Below are 17,490 nucleotides of genomic sequence, written 5' to 3'. Positions count from 1 at the left end.
TGGCAGATGCTAATCGCTCAGAGGAGCATGCTCTTTGAGACTCTTCTAACGGTGTTTCTGAAAGATGGACATATCCTTGAATTCGCACACCTGTCGTTCCCACTTTATTTACTCGCCGTTTTAAAAAGAATTGAATCACTGAGGAAATGCTTCTGAATTAAGCGCGTTGGACAGTAATGATACAAAGATTGAATGGTAATGTGTCGAGCGATTCCTTTAAGGGAGAGCGTGTTCGTTTGATTTACAGTTTGCGGGCACCCTTACTTCAGAAATTCGCGCCCTTTCTCGCTCTTTCTGTTAGCATTAAGAATAACTGAACTGTGTTCGCAATATACACCACAGTTTAACGAGAACAAGCTTTTCAACGCTTCTAAAAGCAATATACAGGAGGGCGTTGCAATGCATTCAGTCATTTTTTTTTCATTGCCGAAATGGCGGAGGAGGTGGAGGACTCTAGTCATAGTTGCGACCACCCGATGCAGTTTAGTTTGTGAGGGTTTAACGTCCAAAAGCAACCCAGGCTAAAAGGGGCTCCGTAGTGCTCCGGAAATATCTACCCCCTGGGGATCTTTAACTTGAGCTGAGATCGCAAATTACACGGGCCTCTAGATATTCCGCTCCATCGAAATTCGACTGCCACGGCCGGAATCGAGCCCGCGTCTTTCGAGTCAGCAGCCGAGCGCCATAGCTTCTGAGCCACCGCGAAAGCCCCATGCAGTTCCCCTAGTGTGCAATGCGAAAAGAAATTGCATCCTTCTGGACTTAGTCGGAAACAGTGTATAGATTGTGAGATAAAATTGGGATTCTTATAGACTGCTCCATAGACAATACACTATCTATTGTCTTCAGACGATCTGTATAGACTGTCTTTAGACAAAAGTAAATTGAGCCGGTTATAGACTTTAGTGTATAGACCATCTATAGACAAAGCGAATTTAACGCGGTAATAGACTAGTCTATAGACCGTCTGTATGCCGTCCATAGGCAAATTGAAATTAATGCAGTTAGACTTCAGTCTAGACACCGCACATAGAGCGTCTTTAGACAAAAGGAAATAAGGCTCCTAAAGAATTTAGTTTATAGCTATACTATAGACTGCCAATGGAAAAAAAGGAAATTAAGGCAGTTATAAAATTTATTCCATAGATAGCCTAAATGCCGCCTGTAGGAAAGGAAACTAAGCCGGTTATAGACTTCAGACTGCAGATAGTCCACAGAATGCCTATGGAAAAAAGGAAATAAGACAGTCAAAGATTCTGTCCACAGATAGTCTATTGAAAGTCTATAGTAAACGGAAAGTTGTGGCTTTTATTGACTTTAGTCTATATATAGTCTACATACTGTCTATATTCACAAGGAAATTAAGGCTGTTGTAGACTTTCTTCCATAATCTATAAGCCATTTTAGACAAGTGAAAATTAAGGCGGTTATAAACTTTTGTATCCCAAATAGCCACCTGCATGCAGCAAATAATGGATAGCCGTACAACCATCGAGACACGCCTACCCCCCGTCTTTAATCTGTCTAGGACGTCACAACCATCTATAAGCCAGCATGGCTGCATGCCAAAAATTTTAACTTGGCAATGGAACTGTTGAGGCTTCCGCCGTAAGTAGGCCCAATTGTAGCTCCATATCAAGCAATCACCGTCTGTTACAACTCCAGACGTGATCGCATTGCAAGAAGCTAGGAGGAGGGTTACACTGCCAGGCTATCAACCATATCTGTCACCCCATTATGACACTATTAGCGCAGCCGGCTCCTTCCCAGCCACGCTCTTGCATAGAACATCACTGCGATTCAACATTTTAGAAACAAATCGGAAGTAGATTACACCCTACTTGAAATAGTACCGAGACAAAAAGGAGACACAAATCTCTTTATCCTTTATGTATACAACCCGCCCAGAAACAAAGGCAATGGACTCCCACATTTGTTTTTAAACACAATAAAGCTGGCTGCTAAAGCTCAACTAAATATTGTGGGGGACATCAACTCTCAACACCCAGTGTGGGGATATACCGAAGCAATTCCGTAAGGGAACGTGCTCTGGCAAACCATCCAATCACTAGGGCTCACAACGCTAAACAACCCTAGCGACCACACTCGCATGAGTAACAATGTATGCGTAGACACATCTCCAGACTTATCCTTCTCTAAAAACATCAAGGACGCATAGTGGGTCAACACCGCGCAAAATCTTGGTAGTGATCGCTTCATCCTTAGCAACACCTTCCCCGGGACAAAACTCAAAAACAAAGCTAAAGAAATACGAACCACGGATTGGGACAAGTTCAGGGAACTTCGCAACAAAACAGCTCCAAAGGAGATCTCTAATCTTAGCGACTGGGTTATCTCACTGAATGAGGATGTCAGCTCCACTAGCGTTGTGGTGCTAGTTGAAAAGCAGAGCAGATTGCAGACTCAAAACTCTTGCACCTGTGGCAGGCACAAAAAGGCCTCCACAAACGTTGAAAGAAGCGAAAACACAACAAGCTACTCCGCAGAAAGATCGCTGAAATAGAGACGCGAATCGAGTAACAAACACTTGCACTCCTAACACAACAATGACACTAAATATATGAAAGCTTCAACGGAAAGCTCGGAAATAAGAAAACATGGCATCTTCTGAGACTCCCGCTTCACCCAGAACAAACACGTCCCGTGCAACAAGAAGAACTGTAGAGACTCATACATAAATATGAAGGCACAACTGAAGTCCTAATCAAAGAGCTAACAGATCGCTATCTAAACACAGATAAGGCTACCATACAACCAGACTACTGGGGGATTCTTAATCACAATTTAGACGCAGACATCACAGACGCAGAGGTCTCGTACGCAATTGGAAAACTGCGGTCAGCATCTGCGGTAGGACCACAAAAAAGTAGCAAATAAAACTCTAATGAACTTAGACACAACGTCGATCCTGGCGGTTACAAACCTTATGAACAAATACTGGCATGCAGGAAGCATACCAAAGGAGTGAAAACACGCGAAAATCACTTTTGTTCCTAAAGCCGGTACGAAAATCAGCACTGAGAATCTACACCCGATTTCATTAAAATCATGCTTAGGCAAACTAACGGAGCGTGTCATCCTCAACAGGCTCCAAAACTATGAGGAGCACATCAACCTCCTACCTGAAACATTGTTAGGACTCAGGGCCCAGCTATCTACCCAGGACATACTCTTGCAGCTTAACAAGAAAATAATTGAAGCTGACGAGAGAACAAATTTGAAAGGGACGCAGGAGGCTTGCGTCGATGATCCAAGGGAGGTTTCCGGCTGCACGCATTCAACGTCTGACGCCTGCAACCTCCACGCTGGAATGACGCGATCTCCGCTGAGCTGTCTCCATTCACACCTCGGTTTTCTGACGTCAGCTCTCCGCTCCTCGTGCTCGGCACGCTCTTTGTCCCCATCGCCTCACACACACCATTCGCACGCGCACACGTGGAACGCGGAGCCGCCACGCACACGCGAACCTCCTTGGAGAGCAGACGTGTTTTTGGACGCTCTCCTCTCGCGCTGGCGCCTGCCGTGTTCGCGTTGATCGCCCCTCCGTGCGCGCCGCTCGCCCTACTGGGTAAGCGCGCGCCCGCTTGCGCTGCCTTCCCCGGCGGAAACTGAGCCCGCTCGATCTGCCTAGTCCGAGCGCACACAATTTGCGGTCGCTCCCACGAGTCCGAGTGCACCGCTTCCTGCGCAACGCGTGGCCCCTTCGATCATCAGTCGACGTACTGCGCTGCCCAGCCATCCAGAGCTACCCGCGGCTACGTGGTGTACGCGCACTACTCCTGCTGTGGCCTCTACACGAAACACCGGTCCACGGGCCCTGCTGCTCCTGCCGGCCGCCCGGGTCCTTCTCGTCGAGTCATTCGCTACCACGTGGCGCACCCGCAAGGTAGTACTTGGCCCCTCCTAGGCTTCCTTGATTGAGTACGTGATTGTGCTGTGCTCCAAGCCCCTGCTACAAACTCGGGGCCGCGAGACCTGCGCCGGCCAGCCGTCCGGCTCCCTCCTAACGAACCGCCCGCTGAAACGTGGTACTCCTGCGTGCTGCCCGGTCCTTTCGCCGACCCCCCCCCCCCCCCCCCCTGCTGCCACGTGGTGCTCCTGCGAGCTGTCCGGTCCTGTCACCGACCCGCCCGCTGCCACGTGGTGCTCCTGCGAGCTGTCCGGTCCTGTCGCCAAGCCGCCCGCGGCCACGTGGTGCTCCCGCTAGCCGTCCGGCCTTGTCGTCGAGCCGCCCGCTGCCACGTGGTACTCCTGCAAGCTGTCCGGTCCTATCGCCGAGCCACCCGCTGCCACGTGGTGCTCCTGCGAGCTGTCCGGTCCTGTCGCCGAGCCGCCCGCGGCCACGTGGTGCTCCCGATAGTCGTTCGGCCTTGTCGTCGAGCCGCCCGCTGTCACGTGGTACTCCTGCAAGCTGTCCGGTCCTATCTCCGAGCCACCCGCTGCCACGTGGTGCTCCCGCAAGCCGCCCGCTGCCACGTGGTACTCCTTCGAGCTGTCCGGTCCTGCCGCCCGCTGCCACGTGGTGCTCCCGCGTGGCATGCGGTCCTATCGCCGTGCCTCCCGCTGCCACGTGGGGCTCCCGCAAGCCGCCTGCCCCTTCTGCCCTAACTGCCGCCGTCACGAGGCGCACCCACGTGGGCACCCTTGCCTACCGCCACACCCTTGTTGTGGCTGACTACCCCCTCCTCTTGCCATGGAGGTTTCAGCTACAGCTGCAGCCATCAACTCCCAGGCACCTCAGGGGCCCCCGCAGTACCTGCCCCCCTACTTGTCCAGAGAAACAGGGCCCCCGTGGGCGCAGCATCCTGAGGGTCCAAAGCCACCGCCGGGCCACCAGCCTGGACTGCGACCCTGCCCTCTTCCTGCGCCACCTCCGCCTCCGCGTCCAGCTCCTCCTGGCTGAATACCAACGAGGCGAGGACCTCCTGAGCTCACTAACGGCTCCCCCACTGCCGCTGCCCAGTGCTTCCGAGCAGGAGGCCGTCCCCTCTACCACCTCCGCCAAGGCATCCCGCAAGGCTGCCACGGCGCACACCTCTCCTGCTCTAACGCGGTCCCGGGCACAGTTCTTGAAGACGACCGCCCCACCCAACCCGCGCACCACCAAGCGAGCACGGGGGCCCAAGGAGCGTTCCTCCCAGGTGCACCCGCCAGCAGTCCCCAACACAGTGGACCCCTCTACTGAGGTACTTACTATGTCCTCGGCCCTGCAGAAGCTCCTCAGAATTGCGTGCGCGACTCCCCTCCCACCTGAGAGCCCTGAGGACAACCTGGCGTCCCCTCCAGGGGCTGCTGGCCTGCCAGAAGCTGCCCAGTCCTCGGAGCCCACTGTCCAGCTGTCCGGACACGAGGATGAGCCCCATGCCGACTTGGAGTCATCCGTCCAACCTCCCGGGACGCCTGCCCAGCGCACCCCCTCCACCACTCCTCCACCACCCCCTGCGATGGAGGACCAGGTGGGTTGGATTCCTGTCCGTCGGAGGCATCGGCGCCCGGCCACCCGCACGACACGGCTGACGACTATCCTGTTTCGGCCCCGCCCGCCAGCCACGCTCCAAGCTGCAGTCAAGGAGGACTGGAGCAGCTGCCTCTACGCAATGCCAGGGGTCTGCGAGGTGCGAATCAACAGGCGCCGAAACCTGGTCTCGGCTGACGTGCTGACGGAGGAGGCTCGGAAACGCCTTCTGGGCATCACCTCTTTGCTGTCCACCTCTGTCCATGCGTTCGAGGCCCCTCCAACGGATGGCTATATCGGAGCGGTCCATGGAGTCAGCAGGGAGGTGCCTGCCTCCACTATTGCGGACTCCATTGAGTCAGCGGTTCCCGTCAAGAGCGTCAGGCGTGGGCCCCATGCCGTGGCAGTACGGTTCACGGCCCCCCCTCCGGACCACGTCTTCATAGATGGGATGAGGTTTTCGGTGAGGCCTTTAACAAGCCGACCTTTGCAGTGCCGGAAGTGCGGGGGCTACAATCATGTGGCCGCAGCATGCTCCCGCCCCCTCCGCTGCGTGACCTGCAGCGGCCCCCACCACCACACAGCCTGCACAGCCACCACTCCCGCCTGCCTCCACTGCAGGGGTGGACACAGGGCCACCGACCCCAACTGCCCAGCCAGGCGGCAGCAGAGCCGCGTGACAGCAGCCCTCCGGCAGACCGCCAACCCTGATGACCGACGGTCCGTGCTGCGAAGGATGAGAGCCCTCCCAGCCAAGCAGCCCCATGGTGGTGCCCCTCCAGCCTCCAACAGCCCTGGCCACAGTTACGCGGAGGTCGTCCGGTCCGGCCGAGCCCCACCCAGCACTCCACCTCCCGCTCCAGACGTGACTGCAGCCCTTGGCGCGGCGGTACAAACACTCCTCCCCCAACTCCCCGCCAACTCGGAGGCGAGGAGACTCTGCATGGCCGCTCTGGCTGCGCAGGACCTTCCACTCGTCAGCCATGGCTAGACGGACCAAGGCTGCCTCACTGCCTCACATCCTGCAGTGGAACGTGAGGTCCCTGCGGGCCAGGCATGCGGAACTGGCCTGCCTCATTGAGAATGGCCGCCTCCCCTTCGACGTACTGGCCCTCCAGGAGACCAACGTGGAGCCATCCTCTCTGCGCCTGCCGGGGTACCTCGGCTATGCGGGAGTTACTCGCTGCACCTCGCCAGGCTGCCCCAGCTCCCCCTGCCTTGACCCTGATCACCAGCAACAGGGCCCGCGGAGTGCTGTTTATGTTCGGGCCGGCCTGCCGCACGTTGTCATGGACCTGTCCGATGCCGTCTCAGGCCCCCTGGAGGCCTGTGCAGTCACCGTGCGGATGGGCGCCACAGACACCACGGTGGTGTCCATCTACATCCCTCCAGGGGTGAGCTGGGCCACACCCTTGCTGACCCCAGTGCTTTCTTGCATCGGCCCCAGAGCACTGGTGTGTGGGGATTTCAACGCCCACAGCAGGGAGTGGGGCTGCCGCACCACCAGCCGCGTGGGCCGTATCCTGATGGAGGCCACGCTGAGGGCGGGCCTTGGTCTTCTGAAGCCCCCTTCCCCCACCTTCTTCACCCTCCGACACTCATCAACCCTGGAACTGGCATTCACAACGCCAGGGATTCGGTACGAGTGCCGGAAGCCAGCTGACACCTGGGGTTCGGACCACTTCCCCCTGTTCCTGACCCCAACCTCCAGGCGGCCCCAGGAGGATCGGACGTACGCGGTGATCTCCTGGCCAGAGTTCTGCGTCCGCAGCAAGGAGATCCCTCCGCGCCAGAGCTTCGTGGACCACGTAGCTACCTGCGCCCGCGAGGCTACCACTTTGGTCAGGGTCCCGGCCAGTTCCCCTGTCCCGGACCTCCGCCTCCTGAACATCAGGGCAAACCGCAGGCGCCAGGAGCGCATTGCCTTGAACACCTCCCTGCCTGCGGACTGGACGGCCTACCGGCGCATCGACGCTGCCTGCCGTCGACACGCCAGACGCCGGCGCCGCCAGAGCTGGACCGGGGTATGCTCCAGCATACAGAGAAGCAGCCACTCGGGCAAAGCCTGGCGCCTCCTGAAGGCTCTGGTCCATCCAGAGATCCCCAGGCGTCCCATCCTGGCCATTGCCATCGCAAGGGCCATCAGCATCGAGGACCTGGCTGAGCTGATGGCTGATCAGTTCAATCCTCCTGGCGGACCGGTCTCCAGCCCCCCTCCATCCCTGCCCACCCCCTGAACTCCGGCAGCCCCTTCTGGTGTACTGGCCCATGTCGTGGCACAGTGCTATGCCGCAATCACGGCGCATGAGCTACAGGCAGTCCTGGACCGCCCACGAAAGCGGACGGCCCCGGGGGCAGACGGCATCAGTCATCAAATGCTCCGTAACCTCGACACCCCAGAGAGAACCCGTCTCCTTGAGGCCTTCAACGCCATCTGGGGCTCGGCCACTCTCCCCGAGGACTGGCTGACGGCCGTGGTCGTGCCAGTCCTCAAGCCACGGAAATCGAGCCGCCTGCCGTCCTCCTACAGGCCAGTCTCCCTGACCTCCGCAGCCTGCAAGGCCATGGAGGCCATCGCCCTGTTCCGCCTCACCTGGATTGCCCGGGTCACCAACTTCCTGCCAGAGCAGCTAACGGGCTTCCGACGGGGCAGGTGCACTGCGGACTCAATTGCCGACCTGGTTTCCACCCAGGAGGATGCCCGGCACGATGGGGACGCCACTATGCTGGTCCTGCTGGATGTCAAGGCTGCCTTTGGCACGCTCCCACACAGTGTGATCCATGAGGCCCTGAGCCGCCTGGGAGTCACTGGCCCTCTGCTGGCGTTTATCCAAGCCTTCCTCCAGGGCCGCACCCTCCGGGTTCGAGTCGGCGGACAACTAAGCTCCCCACGGCCCGTTTCAGCAGGAGTACCACAGGGCTGAGCCCATTCCTATTCAACCTGGCCATGGCAGGACTACCAGCCTCCCTCAAATCCAGGTCCTCCCACCGGGAGAGGTGCTCTCTGTATGCAGACGACGTGGCCCTGTGGGTGAGGGGCACACCCAGGAGGATCCGTTCTATGCGTACATCTCTCCAGAGGGCCCTGGATGCTGCACAGGTCTACCTATCGTCCATCGGCCTCACAGTGTCACCGGCAAAGACGGAGGCCCTGCTGTACCACCCCAGAGGGCGTCGGCCGCACATCACCACCCTGCGGCTCGGTGCGGATGGGCTCACGTGGCGGAACCAGGTGAAGTACCTCGGCCTCCTGATCGACCGACGCCTCACCTGGCTTCCTGCGGTGAGGGCCCTCCTGCCTCGTCTACGACGAATCGGCCAGGCGGTCCAGCGCCTCCAGGCCAGGGACAAGGGCTGCTCTCCTTCCTGGGCCCTCCGCCTCTACCACGCAGCGGCCACGTCTCTAGTGACATATGCCTTCCCGCTGGTGACTCTGCCACCCACCCGCCTTCGGACTCTAGAGCTTGGACACCGCTCCGTCCTGCGGCAATGCCTGGGCCTCCCGCGCATCTCCCCCATCGCTGCCACTCACGCGGAAGCAGGGTCCTGGCCGCTGTCCCTCCTGCTCCTCCAGACGGGTCTGCGCCATGTGAACCGCCTATATCATGCTCCAGACGGAAGGGCCCTCCTGTCTCGGCTCCGCCGAGCCCCGGACTCCCGCATGGGGCTCCTGTATAGCACATTCCACAGGCTCTTCGGCCCCCCTGTCAACCAGGCACCATTCCCGCCCCCACCAACGAGGCCGCCGCTTCCCATCTCGGTGGACATCCGGAGCTGCAGTAGGCGCCGTACACCTGTTGCTGCCCTGCAGCAGACTGCTGCCACCCTGCTGCAGGAGTCCCTGGGAGGACATCTCCAGGTCTACACCGACGGCTCGGTACTTCCAGCAACAGGCCAGGCCGCTGCGGCCTGCGTAGCACCGGCCTTAGGTGCAGCACTATCGTGCCGCCTGCGGTTCCCAGCCAACTCCACGGCGGCTGAACTGGCGGGCCTCCACCTGGCAGCGGACCTGCTCCTCCTGCTGCCTGGACAGCAGCCCGCAGTCATCCTAACCGACTCGAGAGCAGCCCTCCAGCTGCTGCGCCAACACCAGCCCAGGAAGCACACGGTGGCCAACCTTACGGCCCGACTTATGGCCATCCAGGATGCTGGCCGTCCGGTCTCCCTCCAGTGGCTGCCTTCACACGTTGGCATCACTGGGAACGAGGCTGCGGATCAGCTGGCCGGAGCCGCCCACACCAATGGCTCCCCGGTGTCCTCAAAAGTAACGCAGCTGGACTTCGCCCGTCCTGCTCTTCGGCAGGCCGTACGGGCCCTCCACCCCGATCCCCGCGTGGCCTCAGAAGTCCGCTTCATGCGGGTACCCGACTGCCTGCCACGGAGGGAATGGACCCTAATCCTGCGACTGCGAACGGGCTGCTCATAGACACAGGCCCGGCTACACCGACATGGCAGAGCCCCGTCCCCGGCCTGCTCCTTCTGTGGGGCAGACGAGACTCTGGGCCACCTCCTCTGTGCCTGCCCGAACCTAGAGGCCGCCCGGCGTGACATGACTGCAGGGTACCGCCACCTAGGGCTGCCCTCCTACTCGGACCAGGACCTGCTTCACCCAGAGCGCAGCCAGACTGAGGCCTTCCGACTGCTGCTGGAATTCCTACAATCTACGGGATTAGCCACTCGGCTATAAGCCTGGCTCGCATCCCGTGATCCAGAACACGGCCCATATTTCCTGGAAACCCCCAGCAGTCGGCGCAGCTGATGACTTTGGCGGCAGCTCGTTCACCACCTCGACACCTGCCGTGGTGCCCTGAACGGGAGTGCGGCTCCCCTGATGCCCTCCCCGCGCGCACTGGTGCGTGCGCGGCCCCGACGCGCCGTCTCCCATGGCGGTATCCAGCGTTTTTTTTCTCTCCCCCTGCTGCTGTCCTGAAGCAGCCCCCCGGCGGTACGACCAGGCCCGCATCCCGTGATCCTGGACACGGCCGCCGGTCCCTTGTGCGCCAGCCCGCTGGCGCCCCAGCTGTAACCACAGCTCCTGCGCGCCGCCGGAAACGGCGGTTTTCCTTAGCGCACCCCGCCGCGCTGCTACCCTGTAGCAGTTTACCCCGCGGTCCTCATCGGCTGCCACATGGCGGCCTCCTGCAGCCCACCCGGCTGAGCTGTAGTCATCGCCCACCTCCGCCCAGCCTTTCGGCCGGACCGGGGTAATGGGCTGCCTGCCTCCTGCAAGCCCCCGACGTGCACGCGCCACTCCCAGTGCGTGCCGTTCACCCTCCCCAGTTGTGGCTACTGCTGCTGCTGGGACCTGCCTTCCTGGACACCACGGACCACCAGCGCGCGTTGCAAGCGGACATCCCCCTCCCCACATCCCCTTTCCCCATCCCCGCTCCAAGCTGTGCCCCCGCGATATGGGTGGCAGAAATCGAGCACATTCCCCCCACATAGCCACAAGAAGTGCTTCGCTATCGACGCACCACCATCGACGCGCCGCACTACAAAATCCCCCGACGATTTGGTGTGCTCAGCACACATGCCCTCCTCCCTTCGGAACACTTTTTTCTCAGAAAAGACTGCCGTTGCTGCGCACTACACTAATGTTCACGTGGTAGGCGTACAAGTTAGACGCCGCTTAAGTCACCGAAGACGCATTACACAATGACATATGGAGCTACATGTAAACACGCAGAGAATAAACATGGGGTACAAACATTACAGTTCACTCCGAAGGAAAAATAGAAACTTTACTGTTCATTGGACACAAACTTTACACACACCTTACCCTAACGGTTAAAATTTACACACTGAACAACTCATAGCAAAAAACGAAGAAGAATAAAAACAACTGGCAAACACTCCTACCTGCATTTGCACAGGTAACCAATGCAAACACATCGAATAGTAACACAATTCATTGCGCATCACTCTCCGCTAATTTACAAATGACTCATGCAATCGACGCTTACGTTCTCCGAACCTGAGTCACCTTCTTCGATTACCACGAAAGGTGACGCCTGCTTGGTCTCTTGGGACGCACGCTCTTGGTATCGCTTAAACATATTGGTGTGGAATAACTTCTCAGTGTGGCCCAAGCCGATCCAATAGCCCACGCCGTTATTTCTGCCAGAAACCACGAATGGACCTTTCCATTGCATCAGGAGTTTATTGTGGCTACTCGGAAAAAGAATGAGGGCACAATCTCCAACCCTTAAATGCATCTTCTTGGTGTTCCTGTCACAGTATCTCTTTTGAGACTTTTGGGCATACAACAAATTTTGATATGTCGCTCTCACAGTCTGCTCGAGACGTTCTATTAGATCTAGAATGTAACCATATGTCGTCTTCTTGTCTTCTCCCAGATCTTCTCTTGCCCAGAGCTCTCCGAGGACTGCGAGCGGTCCTCGCACATGTCTTCCAAAATCAACTCAAACGGAGAAAACCCCAACCTAGCCTTCGGCGCCTCTCTCTATGCGAACAAGCGGAGCGATATAATGATCCCATGTTTTGGGTTGATCCAGACTGAGCTTCCGCAGCATCGGCTTGAGTGTGCCATTAAATTTCTCCACCATCCCATTGCACGTTGAATGGTAAAGAGTCGTGCTGAGATGTTGCAGCGCCTAGAGATCATTGAGCTTTCTCATTATTTTGGAAGTGAAACAGTAGCCCTGATCACAAAGGATTTCTCTCTGAAAACTTATTCGTGAAAACATCTCCACCAAACTTTCTCCCACGGTTCCTGAATCTATCTTGGGCAGAGCCACAGCCTCGAGATACCACGTGGCAAAATCGACGAGAGTGAGAATATATCCTGTTTCACCGATGTGGTCGACAGCGGACCGATAATATCGACAGATACCCGATCAAATCGAGTGGCGTCAAGAGGCATGCATCCCACCGCAGCTTTCACTACTTCGCCTTTCAGGCATGTCCTTTGGCAGGTGTCGCACGACCTCTCATACCTCTTAATGTCCTCCTGCACAATTCTTCCGAACTCGATCTGTAGCCTTCTCAATGCCTCGATGCCCCGCCAAGAGGCTATCGTGGGAAAGCCTTAACACCTGCGCTCTGCAAGACTTGGGAAGTTCTTCCTGTCGAGCCTGTCTGCCATAGGCGAGATGATAGAGGCGGTATAGCACACCCCTTTTCTACAGAATACGAGTTCGAAGTGCCGTGTTTGCCATGGAACACCTTTCCTACTTTCACCCAACACGCGTTCAATGGCCCATCCTCTTTTTGCTCTTTATCTAACATCTCCTTGGTGAACCGCATGGGACCGACGCTTAAAGCAGTATTTTCTCTACCTTGTCCGGAACATTCTTTTCCGGAAAACACCCCTTCTGGTCCTTCGACCTCGCCATTTTCACTGGAAACCTCGTAATTGTCTATGCCAGGACATAATTTACCAACGCCATGCGATTTCTTCCAATTACTATCTCGATTTGACGGCTCACTCGCTTTCGGTGTATTTCCAATGATGACGCAGTGCTATGGGGTCTCTATGCACTTAATAGAACCATACCAGTGAAATAAGGGGAAGCGATATAGACTTCTCTCTCGGGAACTTCCAGACTACTGCCATTAACAAGGAACACCGTAGATCTCGAGCAAGTGAGAGCTAAGTCAGGAACAAAAACCCTGCGCACAACCACCGTAATGCTACGCGTATCCCGTAAAGCTCGTACGGGCAGGCATCGGAGCTTTCCCTTTAGGACAGGCATGTGCTGTGCTTCTGCAGGCCTTTTCCTGACAAGTCCGGCCACCACTTTATTCACAGCTGGTTCAAGTCTATCTGCTGATATGGACACTGTTTCAGGCGCGACATTTTCTGTCTGAACACAAGACGATTGCTTATGGTTTTCGTGCCGCCTTGAGCAGCAACTTACATTATAAACTGTTTTTCTGCAATAAAAGCAATAAAGCTGTTTTGACTTAGAGCGACAGTCGACAGCCTTATGTCCCGGTAGGTTACAAATGAGGCACCTTCATGACTGTCGACCTGATGGATCTTCCTACTCTATCGGAGTGCCCACCTCGAATGATTCTTTGAGCGAAGAAAATTTTCTTTGGCGCTGGGCCTCTGGAAAGTTGTCTGCTGCCTCAGCCATTCTCTCTAGCGTCTTGCACTCTCACAAATGAAAATTGCCAGACGGCTATGACAGTTCCTCATGAACTGCTCGGCTACCACCAAGTCACGTAAATCATTGTACGTTGTGGCCGTTCCCAATATCTTGACCCAACGATCAAAAAGACTGAGCTAGCGTGCTGTGTATTGCTTGCCTTTTTCCTTATCAAGCGGCTTGCTTTCACGAATCCTTTCGCGATAACGGTCTGCTGGGAACCGAAAATGTTGGAGCACGGCTACGTCTGCCTTATCGTAGTTTATTGCAGCTGGAGACAGTCGACCGAACGCTCATAGAGCCTCCACGGTCAAATACATACTGAGGGCTGGAGCCCATTTTTCCTTAGGCCTGCTGTGCCCTTCTGCGATACGGTCAAAACGTTTGCAGTATGCATACAAGTCATCCCTGCGGCCGTAAAAATGCGGGATCAACTTGTGTGGGCTAACTGCCTTTGAGGGCCCCGGTTTGGTTCTCGATTACCCCCGCCTGATTCTGCGAGCCTTAACTGGAGGTGCAATCTGCGCTCTTCAGCTTCTGCGAGCGAATTTGCATGCTCGAGTTCGGATTTTGCTGGCATCTTTTTATGCTCGCGTTGAGCCTCACTTGTGGCAGCACGTGCTGCGAGTTCCTTGTCTTGTTGGGCAGACACCCACGTGGGCACCTCACTGTCTTTCAACCCCATGAGTTTACCAAACTCGACCAATTCCTTTAGTGTTGCCATCGCTTCTGTTTACGGACCCATGAAAGGAAAGAGAAACCTAACACGGGAACACATTGTCGTGGACACCAATTGTCGCAAATTCGTAACGCACCCCGGACTACCAAAAGGGAACGCTATCGGGTCCAGGTTCGAACAAGACAACAAACAGATGAGACAATACAACACGCAGCCGTATTTATAATTTAAAAGAAAAGAGCCAATACGAAACAAAAACAAGAAAAACACACACTCAACACGCGTACAACACTACAGAATAACGGAAACAGTTCAGCAGGTACTGAGCGTTCCAGGTGAAGCGGGGATGCCTTGCAGACAGGGCTGACGCAGGTGAATGTAGTGCGACGCCTCCCTGGCGCTGCATCGAACAAAGCGCTGGAAGAGAGCTAAGTGTTAATAGGAGCGGAGGGAAACACAGGAACAGGCGGTGGATTCCCGTCAGCCGCCCCAGGAACTTGGCAGCAACAGGAAAAGCGTAGCTAGGACCCGTCAACGGCGTCCCGAAACGCCGTAGGCCACATTCTCATAGCCGGCCTCCTCTACGGCGCGGCGCGACGGAGCCGAAAACCGCGGCAGCAACTGTGGTGGTGGTGATAAACTTTAATAAATATTGAGCCATATTTTAAACTATTCTTGGGTTGGCTCTTGGTCGCGTGAAGTGGTCGGCATTCAATGACGTCCGGTGACTTCCAAAGCCAAACCCACCAGCTGCTTTTGGACAGCTGGGTCGGAGCTGGACACCGCTATCTCCCACCGCTCGAGGTCAGTGAGTTGCCACTCTTATGGCGGCGGGAACTCAAAGCATATGTACAGTATATGACTGACATCAGCTCTTGGGGCTCCGCACAGGGTACACTCTGGAGACAACAGCCTTGGGTGCATGAGTGGTAAAAGGGTCGGGGAGAGAAAAGTGCGAGATTGTAGCTGGCGCCACGTCACCTGCTCTAATTCATTGAGTGATTTGTGAGGCGGAGGATAGTGGAGCCGTTGCTCTCTGTAGTGGAGTAAAATTTTGTGGTATGTGATCATTCAGTCAAGGGCGCTCCCTGGCTCGGCGGCTTGCCCTCCTCGGTTGACGTACGCTCGAGCGGTGCCATGGGCGGCTTCGATGCCTGGATAGCCCGCATGCTCGGGGACCCATTTGAGTTGAATGGGCCTAGTGGGGGGCTGAGAGGAGTTGATAACTTTGTAGGAAATGGCATGCGTCCGCCTTTAACAAAGGTTCTGATTGTGGTTTTTGAGTCACTAAATACGGGTGTGGCAGTAGTGGAGATCTCAAGGGCAAGTACAGCTTCTTCGGCTTCTAGCGAGGTGTGCGTTAGTACCGATGCAGCTCCTAGAGGTGAAAGATTGGGGCAAATTGCGGAAATGACAAAGGCCGGCTGAGTGGTGTTTGCCGCGGCATCTACGTAGACGGCCTCCGTGTGTTGGTTATAACGTTTGTGTAGTGCCTGGGCTCTTGCTGCGCGCCGAGCTTGGTTGGTTGGTTGGTTGTGAAACTTTATTTCCAGCGGATATAGAGGAGCGACACGAAGTCGCCCCCCGCTTAAACGGCGGCCGCTATCCCTTGGGCAGCGGCGGCGTCTTCAGCCAGCTGGAGGAGCTTGATCTGTATGGTGGACTGGGTGCATGTTTTTTGGGAGTGGATGTACTGTTAGAAGCTTTTGGGTGGCCCTTGGGGTGGGGTATGTAGGCCGGAGAGTGTTGGTTAGGTTAAGACCTAGGTTCTTAATGATGCTGCAGCCTGTAGGGGTGGAGGAGAGACGTTCAAGTTGTACGGTCCGGTGAGCTTCTGTAAGCTCGGCTAGTGTGTTATGTATGCCCATGAGTAAGAGCCGTTCGTTGGAGGTGTGTCGAATGAGGTTGAGTGCGGTCTTGTATGCCTGGTGAATCAGGGCGTCGATTTCCTCTTCTTCTGCTCTCGTGAGGAAGAGATATGGTAGAAAGTATACTATGCTGCTGACGACGAATGCTTGAACTAGGCGACGAAGAAATGTTCTCTCATGCCCCTGTGTCGGTTTGCAATTCGTCGCAGGAGCCGCATGGTCTGATGGACGGTGTTTGTGAGTTTGGTTATCGTTGCGGTGTTCTTGCCATTGCTCTGGAGTAGGATGCCTATGATTCGGACCTCTTCCACTTCTGGGATGGGGGTGCCGTCCAACGCGAGTTTTATTGCAGGGGGGGCCTAGGTCCGTCCTACATCTAGGTGATCGAAGAATGAGTAACTCGGACTTGGTAGGGGAGCAGGCCAGGCCGACCAGGTCGGCACCGGCCTGCAATGTTTCTTCTATGGTTCCGGCATTTCCTGTGGTTGTCCACAGTGTAATGTCGTCGTCGTAGAAGGAGTGCGAGAGATTAGGTACTGCGTTTAACGCCTTGGCCATGGGAATAAGTGTTATATTTAAGAGCAGCGGCGAGAGGACTGACCCTTGCGGGGTGCCTCTGCTCCAGAGTGCGAAGGTTGGGGAGGAGAGGGCCCCGAAGCAGATTTCTGCTGTGCGGTGTCTTAGGAAAGCTGAAATGTATTGGAAGGTGCGCGGGCCGGTTCCAAGTGCCGAGAGCGCTTCCAGGATGGCGAAGTGTTTGACGTTGTCAAAGGCTTTGGGTTAGGTCCAAAGCTAGTACAGCGGCGCAGTGTTCTAATCGAAAAAGGCGCCGGGCACCGGCAAACCAGTTGTGGCGGGCGCTCGCTTCTCTCACGTTACTCTACGCCAGTGCCTTTTTTTTCTACCGCGTGGAAGAAAAAACAGAGGCGGCGACGGCGGGGTCCGCAGGAGATGCCGAAGGTGCAGTGAAAGTCGTCTGTCGTCTGCTGGCGTTGTTTTGCTTGTCTATTATCGCTGAAAAAACAATGCGATCTCGCAAGCGGTGCCAAAAGTTTGAAGTTAGTTGAATAACTTCTCGCAACTCCACAGTTTTAACAGCAAAACACCACGCGTGCAGCACCAAAACATATTTATACGAATACGCCAGGCTTCTTTTAAAGCGCTGCGTGCCCTGCAGTCACATTATTCGGGCCAATATGAACGAAATCGAACATATGTAGGGGGTAATGAACTCTTATCAATACAAGAATGGTTTGCCAGGGCTTGCTAGATTGGTCTTTTACTAACGTTCCAGAATTAGGCTAGCAAAACGGTTTGGAGAATATTTTACCCGTATCGGCTAATACACGTGCA

At 55.9% G+C, this 17,490-nt stretch overlaps 1 protein-coding gene across 1 annotated transcript; it reads left to right on the top strand.

The window, feature by feature from the left end:
* Positions 1-8,423: 8,423 nt before the first annotated feature.
* LOC144108712 (uncharacterized) lies at positions 8,424-9,902 on the top strand. Its single transcript, XM_077641882.1, has one exon. It carries the CDS (start codon positions 8,424-8,426, stop codon positions 9,900-9,902), a length of 1,479 nt encoding a protein of 492 aa, XP_077498008.1.
* Positions 9,903-17,490: the final 7,588 nt, after the last annotated feature.

Source organism: Amblyomma americanum, chromosome 10 (assembly GCF_052857255.1).
Source record: "Amblyomma americanum isolate KBUSLIRL-KWMA chromosome 10, ASM5285725v1, whole genome shotgun sequence".
In the NCBI taxonomy this organism is placed as follows: domain Eukaryota; kingdom Metazoa; phylum Arthropoda; class Arachnida; order Ixodida; family Ixodidae; genus Amblyomma; species Amblyomma americanum.
The sequence above is the reverse complement of the archived record's forward strand: the minus strand, read 5'-3'. Positions and strand labels throughout refer to the sequence as shown.